This window comes from Podarcis muralis, chromosome 7 (genome assembly GCF_964188315.1).
Source record: "Podarcis muralis chromosome 7, rPodMur119.hap1.1, whole genome shotgun sequence".
Classification (NCBI taxonomy): Eukaryota; Metazoa; Chordata; class Lepidosauria; order Squamata; family Lacertidae; genus Podarcis; species Podarcis muralis.
The window spans coordinates 84,259,408-84,272,895 of NC_135661.1; the positions used below are offsets into that span (position 1 = coordinate 84,259,408).

Consider the following 13,488-nt stretch of genomic DNA (forward strand, 5'->3'; position numbering starts at 1 on the left):
AGGGGGGGTGGAGGGAGGAACCAAATCGGGAGGAATGGGCGGAAAGGCAGGGGAGCCAGCAGGGTAGCGGGCTGCTTGCTTCGTGGGTTTCAGGGACGAAGGCAGCCGCTCGCGCTCTTTCGAATGGTACAAGCCAACTATCCCCCCCCACTCCCAGCACAAATAGATCAATCTGGGCATAGGGGGCGGAGCCACAATAATCACCAGGCAGGCAATAGCCCCGCCTCCTTCATGCAGCCACGCGCTCATCGCATATAGGCCACACCTCTGGCCACGCCCCATCCCATGTTTCCCCGCCCCTTTCCGCTCCCAAACTTTTTACCTGCAATTTTTCCCCTAGACTGGTGCGTTTCCTTTTGCTACGTGGAAGAGACTGGGTGTTAACAACCGCAGTTTTCCCCACGCAGGGCAATGCAGTGATGGTATGGCGCTTTACCTGTTGAACTGCAGCCTGTCAATGAAGAAGTTCAAGCTGCAACTGCTCTCCCTGGCTTCTCTCCTATCTGTTGATCTGGCCACATTAGAAATAAAGGTCCACTAACCTCAGTATTTGGGACGCTGGTGGCGCTGTGGGTTAAACCACAGAGCCTAGGGCTTGCCGATCAGAAGGTCGGCGGTTCGAATCCCCGTGACGGGGTGAGCTCCCGTTGCTCGGTCCCTGCTCCTGCCAACCTAGCAGTTTGAAAGCACGTCAAAGTGCAAGTAGATAAATAGGCACCGCTCTGGTGGGAAGGTACACGCCGTTTCCGTGCGCTGCTCTGGTTCGCCAGAAGTAGCTTAGTCATGCTGGCCACCGGCTCCCTCGGCCAATAAAGCAAAATGAGTGCCGCAACCCCAGAGTCAGCCACGACTGGACCTAATGGTCAGGGGTCCCTTTACCTTTTAAGCTCAGTATGGGATGTGGGTGGTGCTGTGGGTTAAACCACAGATCCTAGGACTTGCCGATCAGAAGGTCAGTGGTTCGAATCCCCACGACAGGGTGAGCTCCCGTTGCTCGGTCCCTGCTCCTGCCCACCTAGCAGTTCGAAAGCATGTCAAAGTGCAAGTAGATAAATAGGTATCGCTCTGGCAGGAAGGTAAACGGCGTTACTTTGTCCTGCTCTGGTATGCCAGAAGCGGCTTAGTCATGCTGGCCACATGTCCCGGAAGCTGTACTCTGGCTCCCTCGGCCAATAAAGCGAGATGAGTGCCGCAACCCCAGAGTCGGCCATGACTGGACCTAATGGTCAGGGGTCCCTTTATCTTAAGCTTAGAATTCCCTGCACAGACTGCCAGCGATTCTCCAGTCAGGGTTTGAGACAACAGGCCCTCCGAACTCTCGCTACCTGTTAAAAACGGTTTGAATGCATGAAACATAGATCAGTTCACGCCCCTTCCAACCACAGATACCATCTTTCGGCAGGTGAGGAATAATGTGGTCAGCAAAATGTTCACAAGGAGTTATAGGGAAGTACAGTAGACAGGAACTCTAGAATATCTCCCTATGAAATCACTGAATTTGATCCTCCTTCCTTTCATTATTAATTTTTTTTAACTGGAGTTTTGCTTGGAGGAGGGAAACATAAGAAACAGGATCTCACACATTAGAATGCACAGGCAACACAGACCTTTGGCTCGCGCTGCTGGAGGGGGTCATATGGAAAGCAACTAACGTTTTGTTTCCAGTCATGCCTCCATGAAATGAAGTGCTCCTAGGGACAAGAGTGCCTCTGAGAACACACAAAAGGCCTTCCAGACATTGCTGAGGTAAGGACCTAGGAAGCTGCCTTCTACTGAACCAGACCACGGGTCACCCAAAGAGTTTCCTAAAGTGTGGTACGCATATGTACCCATAAGGGGTATGATAAAGAATTTCAAAGAATACAAAGCAGAATGGGGTTGCGGCGCTCATCTCGCTTTATTGGCCGAGGGAGGCAGCATACAGCTTCTAGGTCATGTGGCCAGCATGGCTAAGCCGCTTCTGGCGAACCAGAGCAGCACCTATTTATCTACTTGCACTTTGACATGCTTTCGAACTGCCAGGTTGGCAGGAGCAGGGACCGAGCAACGGGAGCTCACCCCGTCACAGGGATTCGAACTGCCAACCTTCTGATCGGCAAGCCCTAGGCTCTGTGGTTTAACCCACAGCGCCACCCATGTCCCATACTGAGCTTAAAAGGTAAAGGGACCCCTGACCATTAGGTCCAGTCGCGGACGACTCTGTGGTTGCTGCGCTCATCTCACTTTATTGGCCAAGGGAGCCGGCGTACAGCGCCACCCACGTCCCTCCCTCTAAAGTAAAAAGCCCCAAATGTTGCAACCTGTCCCCTTTCTCCATCGCCTCGGTCGTTTTGCTCGCCCTTTCCTGAACCCTTTTCCTGCTGCACAATTTTCGTTTTCGAGGTGGTTCGTCTCTCATTCTCCTCTCCACCAACCCCTAAATGCTAAATGCTTATCCAGAAACACACACACCTGGCCTGGCGCCTGTCCGTATCCTGATCTCTCGGCGCGGAGTTTATTAACGATTGAGCAAATGGCTCTGGGCCATGGATCCTGTAACAGAGACCTCCTCTCGCCCGCTGGCTCGCCTGCCTTTCATGGACTGTAATGGACTTTCGGTGAGCTTGAACAGGGAAGATAATGTTACCCTGGAGCCTTCTAAGCAGGGCAGAGAGCGCCCGGCCTGCGAGACGCACTTGTTTTTCGCTGTTGCCGCTTTTACAGCAAAAAAAAAAGTGACCTTGGTGGTCCTAATTCCACCCAGAATCGATGCGGCTTCAGGTCTTATCAGGAATGGCGCATGAACAGAGAAGTTTATAATGGGCTTTTTGTTACTCTATCCGTTTTCGTTCTCACAAATGAAACTGTCGAGTTCCCCATTTGCTTTGCTGCATTTGACATTCCTTTTTACTTTGGTGGTGGCTGTAATAATTTCCGCAGCCGCTCCTGAGGGCTGCCATTTTGTTTTCCCAGAATGCCCCACATATTGCATCGTTTTTTGTGGGGGTGACCCCCTTGCCAGCGGAGGCCGCTATGTTGTCGCGATGGCAGTTATTCAGCCTCATTTAGTACAAATAGACATAAAGGTCAATTTCCCCCACCACTCTTCCCTATTCCAAAGATATATGTACCGGTTCTCCCTCAACAGCACATTAAGAACAGTTTATCAGTAACAGAAAATAGGATTCTTTGACACTGAGGGGATGCTTGCTCCCTGGGCTCCCTTCTCTCTCCAAAGCAGTCCTCCTCTCAGATGTTGCTCAGCAGAACTGCACGTGCTCAGAGGAACTCTCCCCTATTCTACAATGGTGAATATTACTCGTATGTAAGGCCAGGCCAGGCTTTTGAGGAAAGGTCTTTCTGCTCAAAATGCCTAGAAACCTCGTGCAGACAGTTAAGTGCACATCTTTCCACAATTGCCGGCTTCAGCTTTTAGCTTTCTGCCGTATGTATTATTGCAAACCGCTCAGGTATATTTTACGAGTAGTGGCACAGAATAAAGGTAAAGGTACCCCTGCCCGTACGGGCCAGTCTTGCCAGACTCTAGGGTTGTGCGCCCATCTCACTCTATAGGCCGGGGGCCAGCGCTGTCCGGAGACACTTCCGGGTCACGTGGCCAGCATGAGATCTCTGCTCTGGCGAGCCAGAGCCGCACACGGAAACGCCGTTTACCTTCCCGCTAGTAAGCGGTCCCTATTTATATTGCACCCGGGAGTGCTTTCGAACTGCTAGGTTGGCAGGCGCTGGGACCAAACGACAGGAGCACACCCCGCCGCGGGGATTCAAACCGCCGACCTTTTGATCGGCAAGCCCTAGGCGCTGAGGCTTTTACCCACAGCGCCACCCACGTCCGTGGCACAGAATATTGTCAAATAAATGCATGAATAAATTATTATTATTATTATTATTATTATTATTATTATTATTATTATTATTATTTAAACCTCGCCCATCTGGCTGGGCTTCCCTGGCCACTCTGGGCAGCTTCCAACAAAATATTAAAATACAGTAAGGCATCAAACATTAAAAGCTTCCCTAAACAGGGCTTTCCCAGTAATGATGTATGGAAGTGAGAGCTGGACCATAAAGAAGGCTGATCGCTGAAAAATTTATGCTTTTGAATTATGGTGCTGGAGGAGACTCTAGAGAGTCCCATGGACTGCAAGAAGATCAAACCTATCCATTCTGAAGGAAATCAGCCCTGAGTGCTCAGTGGAAGGACAGATCCTGAAGCTGAGGCTCCAATACTTTGGCCACCTCATGAGAAGAGAAGACTCCCTGGAAAAGACCCTGATGTTGGGAAAGATGGAGGGCACAAGGAGAAGGGGACGACAGAGGACGAGATGGTTGGACAGTGTTCTCGAAGCTACCAGCATGAGTTTGACCAAACTGCGGGAGGCAGTGGAAGACAGGAGTGCCTGGCGTGCTCTGGTCCAGGGGGTCATGAAGAGTCGGACACAACTAAACAACAACAACAACAATGCATCAAACATTAAAAGCTTCCCTAAACAGATGTCTTCTAAAAGTCTGGTAGTTGTTGTTCTCTTTGACATCTGGTGGGAGGGTGTTCCACAGGGCGGGGGCCACCACCTAGAAGGCCCTCTGCCTGGTTCCATGTAACTTATAATGTAACATGTAAATGCATGAGACCTCAGCTGCCGACCCCGGTGTGGACCCATGAGGTCTAGAAACTCGCTCCAAAGCGATGGTTGGGGCTGCCCCTGTTTCCGCGCTGCAGGTGGCTGGTTATTTTGAAATGCTCAAGAGTCGGAAATTCCCAACCGCACCGGGATTTCTTCATCCCAGTCCCACGCCCTCCTATAGCCACTGGGGCCGGCAGCTGGTGTGTATATGTTTGCGTGTGGTGCGCCCAGTGCCCTGATGCCGTTGTGTGTGTGTGTATGTGTGTTTTGGAAACAGTTTGCCCTGCCCTTACAGCTTGGGAGCCGAGGAACCCAGAAACACAGCCTCGCTCTGTTCTCAGGAGCCGAGAGCCGAGGGCAAGGCAAGGGCAGGCCACAGCCTGCCCCCAAATCACTGCCATCTAGAATGAGCTGTGCTCCACTTTGAATGGCCACCCGTTCTTCCTGCGGCTACTGCGAGGAAGGTGGCGAGGTGCAGAGAGCGAGAGCCAGGCAGAACAGGTCAGAGATGGGGATCGGGTGCCAAGGAAACTGATCCTCCTCGCGCCCAAGACAGGAACAGCCCGCAGGGGGTTTCGCTCGCTGGGAAAAGCGAGAGAGGAGATCCCGTCAGCCTGGGTTTGTCAGAGGCTGGCATTGCTGTCACTCAAAAACCCCCAAAACAACCGGGGGGGGGGGGGGCAGAGAGACACCTATTTTTGCCCACAAAAATGCCCCTTTCTGGTGTGAGAGGGGCCCGTTTCCAAACTGCTGGAGGCATTGCTTGACGCCAGAGATTGGACCTTGATGTTTCTGAACTCGTCCTGTTATCGTGTTGTTTTAATGCTATTTTTGTATACCGCTTACGAGGTTTTTCTTGTTGTTTTTTTTAAAAGAAAGTCAATTAAAACAGCTTTTAAATGAATAAAATAATCTACAGTGGTACCTCAGGTTACATACGCTTCAGGCTACATATGCTTCAGGTTACAGACTCCGCTAACCCAGAAATAGTACCTCGGGTTAAGAACTTTGCTTCAGGATGAGAACAGAAATTGCGCGGCGGCAGCGGGAGGCCCCATTAGCTAAAGTGGTGCTTCAGGTTAAGAACAGTTTCAGGTTAAGAATAGACCTCCGGAACAAATTAAGTACTTAACCCGAGGTACCACTGTATTGGGATTCTCCCTCTTGTAGATGACCTTAATAACTGCTGATATGTAGTTACAGATAGGTAGCCGTGTTGGTCTGCCATAGTCAAAACAAAAAAAAATTCCTTCCAGTAGCACCTTAAAGACCAACTAAGTTAGTTCTTGGTATGAGGTTTCGTGTGCATGCACACTTCTTCAGATGTGTGTATCTGAAGAAGTGTGCATGCACACGAAAGCTCATACCAAGAACTAACTTAGTTGGTCTTTAAGGTGCTACTGGAAGGATTTTTTTTTGCTGATATGTACTATCGCTGAACTGTGTATTTGGGGTCTGTGGGCTGCAATAAAGCTGGGTGTGGTTTTTTTGAGATGGCTTTTAAGCGGGCATTAATAATAATAATATTTTATTATTATTTATACCCCGTCCCTTCCCGGTTCAAAAACCGGGCGAATCTCAAATCAAAAAATTTTGGGGGGACAGAAACGTCAAATCTTCACCAAGGCCAACTATCCAGACTGGTCCTACGTGGGCCAGAAAAAAGCCAAGGAAGTCCCCAAATAGGAGTTCCATCACAGAAGGAGAAAGGATAGAGGGGAAGGGGGTCAGGTTGATTCCAAGCCAAAGGCCAGGCAGAACAACTCTGTCTTACAGGCCCTGCGGAAAGAAATCCAGATCCTGCAGGGCCCTGGTCTCATGAGGCAGAGCGTTCCACCAGGCCGGGGCCAGTGTTGAAAAGGCCCTGGCTCTGGTTGAGTCTAATCTGACTTCCTTAGGGCACCTCTAGGGTGTTGCTATTCATGGACCTTAAGGTTCTCCGCAGGGCATACCGGGAGAGGCGGTCCCGTAGGTACGAGGTTCTTTGCCGAGGGCCGGAGGGTGGTAGGGTAGCCGTGCCTCATCAGGGGTCAGGGGAAAGGAGGGCGTGTCAAATTTTCCAACTTTCAAATTCCAAAAATGAGGGGTGCCAAGAAGCTGCAGTATGACTTGGGATTTTGGTTAAATTCAGGGCTTTTCTTCAGCCGGAACTTACTGGCACCTCACATCAAATGCAGACTTACCGATCTAAATGTTGTCCAATTGCAAAACAAAAACCCTAGCAGATCTGAATTACTCACACCCCAAAATAATATTTTAAAGACACCTCGCTGAAGAAATTTGCAGAAATTAAGTTTCACCCCCTAAAATGGCACAGGGAGCCAGTAGGGTCCCCTGTTTAAAGGCTGCCCTCCGGTCAAGTGGTTTGGATGCCGTAGTATCCGCGATGACAATCGGAACCGTTCTGGGACAGACCACCCCAAGCCAAGAAATGAAATTTCTCCCAAGGCAATAAATGAGGCAAATAAAGTATTTACTCAGGTTTCTTCAACTGTGCCCCAGTACAAAATAATCATCAATTATCATCTTTAAAGTATCCAGAAGATCAACAACAAAAAGCTACAAAGTCATCTTTACAGTATATTACAATTTAAATACATTCAGCCCACTCCCAGCTGGGGTTGGGGATACTGTTACCCTCCCGCCCATTGTTCCTCACCTTTTTCAAATCTGTACAAGTTCTATCTGATTCAGAGTAATGGATTATTCTTATTAATCACAATAGCAATAATGAATACTCTGCCCAGTAAGGGAAGGAGGGAGAATTGGTCCTCGATTTGGGTCGGCAGCTGGCGGACTTTGGTCCGGATACGCCCAACAAACTCTGGATAACTCAGTCGATACGGCGCGGGACTCTTAAATCGCATTTTTGTGGGTTTGAGCCCCACGTTGGGCAAAGGATTTCCTGCTCTGCAGGGAGTTGGACTCTTGGGGTCCCTTCCAACTTTATATGATTCTAAGGAAGGGGACGGTGGGGTCCCCTGCTGGCAATGCGGTAAGCAAAGAATATGGAGGCAGGAGGATCTGTGGCAAGGAGCATATGCGATCTTCGTCACCCTGTGTATTGGACTACGACTCCCATCAGCCCGTCTCTAATTTCATTCATTTGGTCAGCTAACGTTGCTGCCTCCTGTATAGTTTTTGGGACGTCACTCTTTTGCCAGATACTTCAGTTCCCTATTTATGCTGGAGGTTAAATGTGCAATAGGTAATGGTTTGACAAGGATACATTGAGCATGTATAACGTATTATTTTTGTTTTCCCCAGCTAGGGCCGGGGCCTTTTCAGTACTGGCCCCGCCTTGGTGGAACGCACTGTCACTGTCAAATATATAAAAGGATGTCACATAGAGGAGGGAGAAAGGTTGTTTTCTGCTGCTCCAGAGAAGCGGACACGGAGCAATGGATCCAAACTACAAGAAAGAAGATTCCACCTAAACATTAGGAAGAACTTCCTGACAGTAAGAGCTGTTCGACAGTGGAATTTGCTGCCAAGGAGTGTGGTGGAGTCTCCTTCTTTGGAGGTCTTTAAGCAGAGGCTTGACAACCATATGTCAGGAGTGCTCTGATGGTGTTTCCTGCTTGGCAGGGGGTTGGACTCAATGGCCCTTGTGGTCTCTTCCAACTCTATGATTCTATGATTCTAAGAGACCAGGGCCCTGCGGGACTTGACATCTTTCCGCAGGGCCTGCAAGACAGAGCTGTTCCGCCTGGCCTTTGCTTTGGACTCAGTCTGACCCTTATCTTTCCTTCCCCTTATGGTTTCGATCTATGGGCTACTTTTAAAATGAGGCTGCATTTTAAATTGCATTTTAACCTGTATTTTAAATTGGGGGTTTTCCCCACCTATTATGTTTTTACTGTAATTTTACTGGGCCCGGCTCTGGCCGGGGAGGGCGGTGCATAAATAAAATTTATTATTATTATTATTATTATTATTATTATTATTATTATTATTATTATTATTAGCTGCCAGTTCCAGTTTCCTCATTTCCGTGCCACATCTACTTAAGGGCGCACATTTGAGAAACCGTTCTGAATACAGAGGTACCTTGGGTTACATACGCTTCAGGTTACATACGCTTCAGGTTACAGACTCCGCTAACCCAGAAATATTACCCTGGGTTAAGAGCTTTGCTTCAGGATGAGAACAGAAGTCGTGCTCCAGCGGCGCGGCGGCAGCAGGAGGCCCCATTAGCTAAAGTGGTGCTTCAGGTTAAGAACAGTTTCAGCTTAAGAACGGACCTCCGGAACGAATTAAGTACTTAACCCGAGATACCACTGTATATTTAAAACTTGTTTGTTCTTCAGTAAACTGATCTCAAGCATTTCCCTGAATTCAAAAGAGAAAGATAATCCAGAGGCTTTCCTCATCTCGTTTGAAAGAGCATGCAATGGCTGATGGGAGTTGTAGTCCAAAACATCCAGAGGGCACCAGGTTGGTGAAGCCTGCTGTAACCAACGATTCAACACCTCCTTGGAAGCACCAAGCGCAACTTGGGGTATGCAATTCGCAGGACTACGGCAACCGGGATAGTTTCACAAAGGAGTGGTTAGAAACTGGGCCGCCTTGGAGGCAGATAAGGAGACACAAAGGGGTCCAGTTTTTCTGAATCAGACTCAAACAGACCATTTGCCAGACAGTTGCAACAGGGAACAATAAGATATCCCAGCGGGGAGGGAAAAGAGAAGGCCTTTTCCCGGGGCCTGCCCATGACACTATGCTGCCGGTGTGATGGCCTGGGATTCGGACTCGGAGGCTGAACCTGAGGAATCCCAGCCTGCACAGGATTCCCCGCCTCCAGAACCAGCTGAGCCGGGGCTGGGGCATGAGCCTGAAGGGTCCTCACCTGTGCTGGATCCTCAGGTGCAGGCACCAGCTGAGTCTGCTCTGGCTCCTGAGGGGATGGAGGACCCATTGCCTGCCGGTGCTCCACTCTCAGCCCCGTCAGGGGAAGCTGAGGTTGCCTCTGGGTCTGGTAACCCTCCAGCCTCTCCTGAGCTGCAGAGGCTCAGGGCAGAGAGGTGGAGGGAACTGAGTTCCCGCAGGAGGAGTGCTTGCCTCCAGGCCAGGAGAGGCGAGTCACCAGAGGATCGGGGCCGCCCTATGCCTCGGGGCAGATAAAAGCCAGCCAGCCCAGTCCCAGGTTGCGGGAGCAACATTGTTGGTAGCCTGTTCCTGCCTGCACCCTGTCCTGCTCTTCTGACAGAGTTCCTGACCTCACCCGACTCCCTGCCTTGGACCCACCTACAGCTTTGACGGACAGCCTCCATACCGCACCATCGACCTCGATCTGGACTCAGACCTCGCTGCACGGTTAGCCCTTGGGACCAGCACAGCCGGAGGCAAATGGCAAGATGGCGTCGCCCTGTTCTGCGTACAGATTCCAACCAGACCGACGGGCGACTCTGATTTCAACACTAGGTTGGCATCTTCCACCACATCTGAAGGTCACCAAGCCAGCTTAGGAGGTGGCGAGTCAGCTAGCTTAGGGGACTTGAGTATTGGGGTGTGTTTGTGTGGAGAAACTGCTGCCACCCCTTGCTAACTGCCACCTGAGGCAGCTGCTCACTCAAACTAATGGTAGGGCTGGCCTTAGCTCTCCACTCCGCAACTGTGCAAACTTACACAGTCTTCTGCAACAGAAACCACAGCGGGAATCTCCTAACGTGGAGCGGCTTCTACACCCCATCATGCATTAGGACCAACACCCCAGCTCATTTGGAGATTACATTTTTAGTCTCCGTTTAGACCAGGGGTAGGCAAACTAAGGCCCGGGGACCAGATGTGGCCCAATCACCTTCTCAATCCGGCCCGCGGACGGTCCAGGAATCAGCGTGGTTTTTACATGAGTAGAATGTGTGCTTTTATTTAAAATGCTTCTCTGGGTTATTTGGGGGCCTGCCTGGTGTTTTCACATGAGTAGAATGTGTGCTTTTATTAAAAATGCATCTCTGGGTTATTTGTGGGGCATAGGAATTCGTTCATTTCCCCCCCAAAAAAATATAGTCCGGCCCACCACATGGTCTGAGGGACAGTGGACTGGCCCACGGCTGAAAAAGGTTGCTGACCCCTGGTTTAGACCACTGGACCTTCCCCTTCATGGCTGTGGAGCTGGCCAGGGAGCAGGGACAGGCGTCAAGGTGCTAGATATCTATAGCCAGAACTCACCAGCTGCTGCTTCCGGAGGCTAGGAAAATTCTCGAGGACGGAAAGTCTTGCACCAAATGGCTCTTAAGCATGATGGACCAAAACTGGGCCTTCCAGAAGTTCACTAGTCTACAGCTCCCATCATCCCTGACCAACGGCCACACTGGCTGGAGCGGATGGGAGTTGTAGTCCAGTAACACCCAGAGGACCACAGGTTCCCCCGTCCCTGGCTTGAAACATCCAGGAGCACAGAGGCACTAGACTTATGGGGGGGGGGGACAGTGTGCCCACCCCCATAGGAGCATCCTCTGAGTCACCTGACAGGCTCTTATAGGCAGAAAAGATGACCTCTGGTCTGATCCAGGAAGGGAGGTCTTAGCTTTGATGCCCCGTGACAAGAGATGGCCGATACAGTTGGTGGAGGTGTAGGCCTTCGACGGGCTTCTCCTTGGCACATTTGCCACCCCTCCCAGCAGGTCCGGCCCGCAATGACGCCCGATGAGGCAGTTGCCTCAGGCGGCAGGCTGTGATGGGTGGCAAATCCGGCCCTCCAAGGAGTGTGGCACTCGCTGCTTCCTGCGCTTTTCGTCCACACCAGCCCCCTCTGCCTGCTTTTTGGGGGTCTCCATTCTTCCCCCCTGCTGCCTTCCCCGGCCCTCCTCCAGCCCCCTCAGGCAGAGGAGGAGGCAAGGGCTGGCATTTCCTGTTTTCCCTCATGGCAAAATGGCCGGCAGTTGTCAGCAACGCTTGGCCACAAGGCAATCTTCCGCCCTAAGCCCTCTGCACTCCATAATGTAGCTTTCCAGACCATGTAGCCAATCGGAGGCTAGGTCCAGATGGGCGCGGCCCAGCTCCTCCAATCCCTTCTCTCCATTCAAATCACACACACACACACCTTTAACCCCTTCGGAAGCAGAAGCAAGGTGACTTTTCATTGTCCTCCGGCCAACCTGGACTCTCTGAGAAAAGTCCGGCAGCGGAGCCAAAATCCTCCCGGCTTCCATATTGCCTTTGCCAGACTAAAGTTTGGAGGGACGGCTTTCCTCGCATCCAGAGAACTAATCTCCCCAACCGATCCCCCTTTAAGGGGCGGGGTCGTTATCCGGTGACCCAACCTGTTGGGCTTCCGCCTGCACGTGTTTCACAGAAGCTGCTCCTCGCTGCCCTACAGTGAAAGGCAGACAGGAACTCTGGCATCCTTTCCAAGTCAGAAATACAGCAGCGCTGGGCAAGTGTGGACGGACTGCTACTACAAAAGGCTTGATTGGTCAGGAAGGTGCTTTGGGGGTCGCACACCCCACTTTTGGGGGGGGGGCAGTGCCACTGGGCTCTTTAGCCCCTGGTCGCAGTGCTGACGGAGTCCTCCTCTGCGGGTCCAATTCCCCTCTCCGCCTTTTAAATTTTTTTGCACACAGCTGAAACACCGTCCCCTCTCCCGCTGCGTCAGAGCAGAGGCCTCGGCAAGGCTGGAGCGGCGTTCAGCCGGTTCAGTTTGGCCCTCTCCTCGTTGGAGATGTCTGTCTTTGGGAGCCCGCAGGGCGGGCGCGTTCCTGGGGGTCGCCCCGCCTTGGCCGTGGCCTCCTCCTCCCCGGGTCCCTGCTCCGCGTCGCCGTGGGTGAAGTTGCGGATCAGGTGGACGGCGTCGGGCTGCAGGCTGTTGTTGGTGGCGGGTTCCGGTGCGGCTGGAGGAGTCCCCTGGGATTTGCGGTGGATCCACAGCGCCAGGAGGACCAAGGTGGGGACCAACAGGACGAGCAGCGCAGCTAGCGGCAGCAGCACATAGAGGATTGTTGTGTTGGCGGCGCCTGGAAGGGAGAGGAGGATGAATGAGGCCTTGCCCGCTGGGAAACAAAAAAAACAGACATTCCCAACCTGGTCTTTCGGACTACCACTCCCATCATCCTCGGTCGGGCAGCGTGGCTGATGGGAGTTGTAGTCTGGAGGGCTCCGGGTTGAGGAAGGTGGTCCCAAATCACCCCAGAGCTCTGTAAGCAGAGCAGGAGGCCCAAAGTTCAGTCCTCGGCCTCTCCAGGGATTGGAAAGATGTTTTGCTCCCATAATCGCCTGAAGAGGAAACAGGGCTTAGTGAGCTAGAAGAGTCTGTGGCAGAGAGCAGTTCAGAAGCAGAGACAGAAGCAGAGGCTGGAGAGGAGCAAGGCCAAGAGGCAGAGATCGGGCAGGCTGGTGAGGAAGCCAGGAAGTCGCCCCCTCCTGCTTCAACAAGTTTTCCTCCTGCCTGGTCTCCCAGGACCAGAAGAGGCATCGGAGTGAAGGAATGGGTTTCCCAAATCCAAAACTGACTGTGCAGTCAGTTTGAAACAGCCCCAAAATCCCCATTTTTCCTTAGCTAAAATCCATTAACTTGAGCACTTGAGCAAATGTACAACAGAGACCCAGCTGTATAAACAAGTGCTCAAAGCCCCCTCCTTTATCAGTCTGTGACACTAATGGATGGCCTTGTCAGTTCCGAAGTGAAGACGGGATGCTGCCCCTCAGGGCTTTCCCCAGGCCCGCCCCTCACCGGCCTCACTTTGCAACCTTCACCGGGCTGGAATGTGCCCTTGAACCCAGACAGTGTTTGTTCAGAGGAAGCATGGTGTGAATTATGGAATGTAAACATGAAATTTACGGCATGTGCGGCTTTACAGGAAAATATGTGGAAAAGGATATATAGGTGGCATCTCACGCCGGTGAAATTGGCAAAGATGTATAGAAT

General features: G+C 51.5%; 1 protein-coding gene across 1 annotated transcript in view; it reads right to left on the reverse strand.

Moving 5' to 3' along the window:
• Positions 1-7,078: 7,078 nt before the first annotated feature.
• Positions 7,079-13,488, reverse strand: part of LOC114603267 (protein jagged-1-like) — a 62,949-nt gene continuing 56,539 nt past the window's right edge. The window contains exon 14 of the mRNA XM_028742139.2: positions 7,079-12,577. Within this exon, the coding sequence (XP_028597972.2) occupies positions 12,216-12,577 (362 nt within the window). The 3' untranslated portion in view covers positions 7,079-12,215. The remainder of the gene's footprint in view (positions 12,578-13,488) is intronic.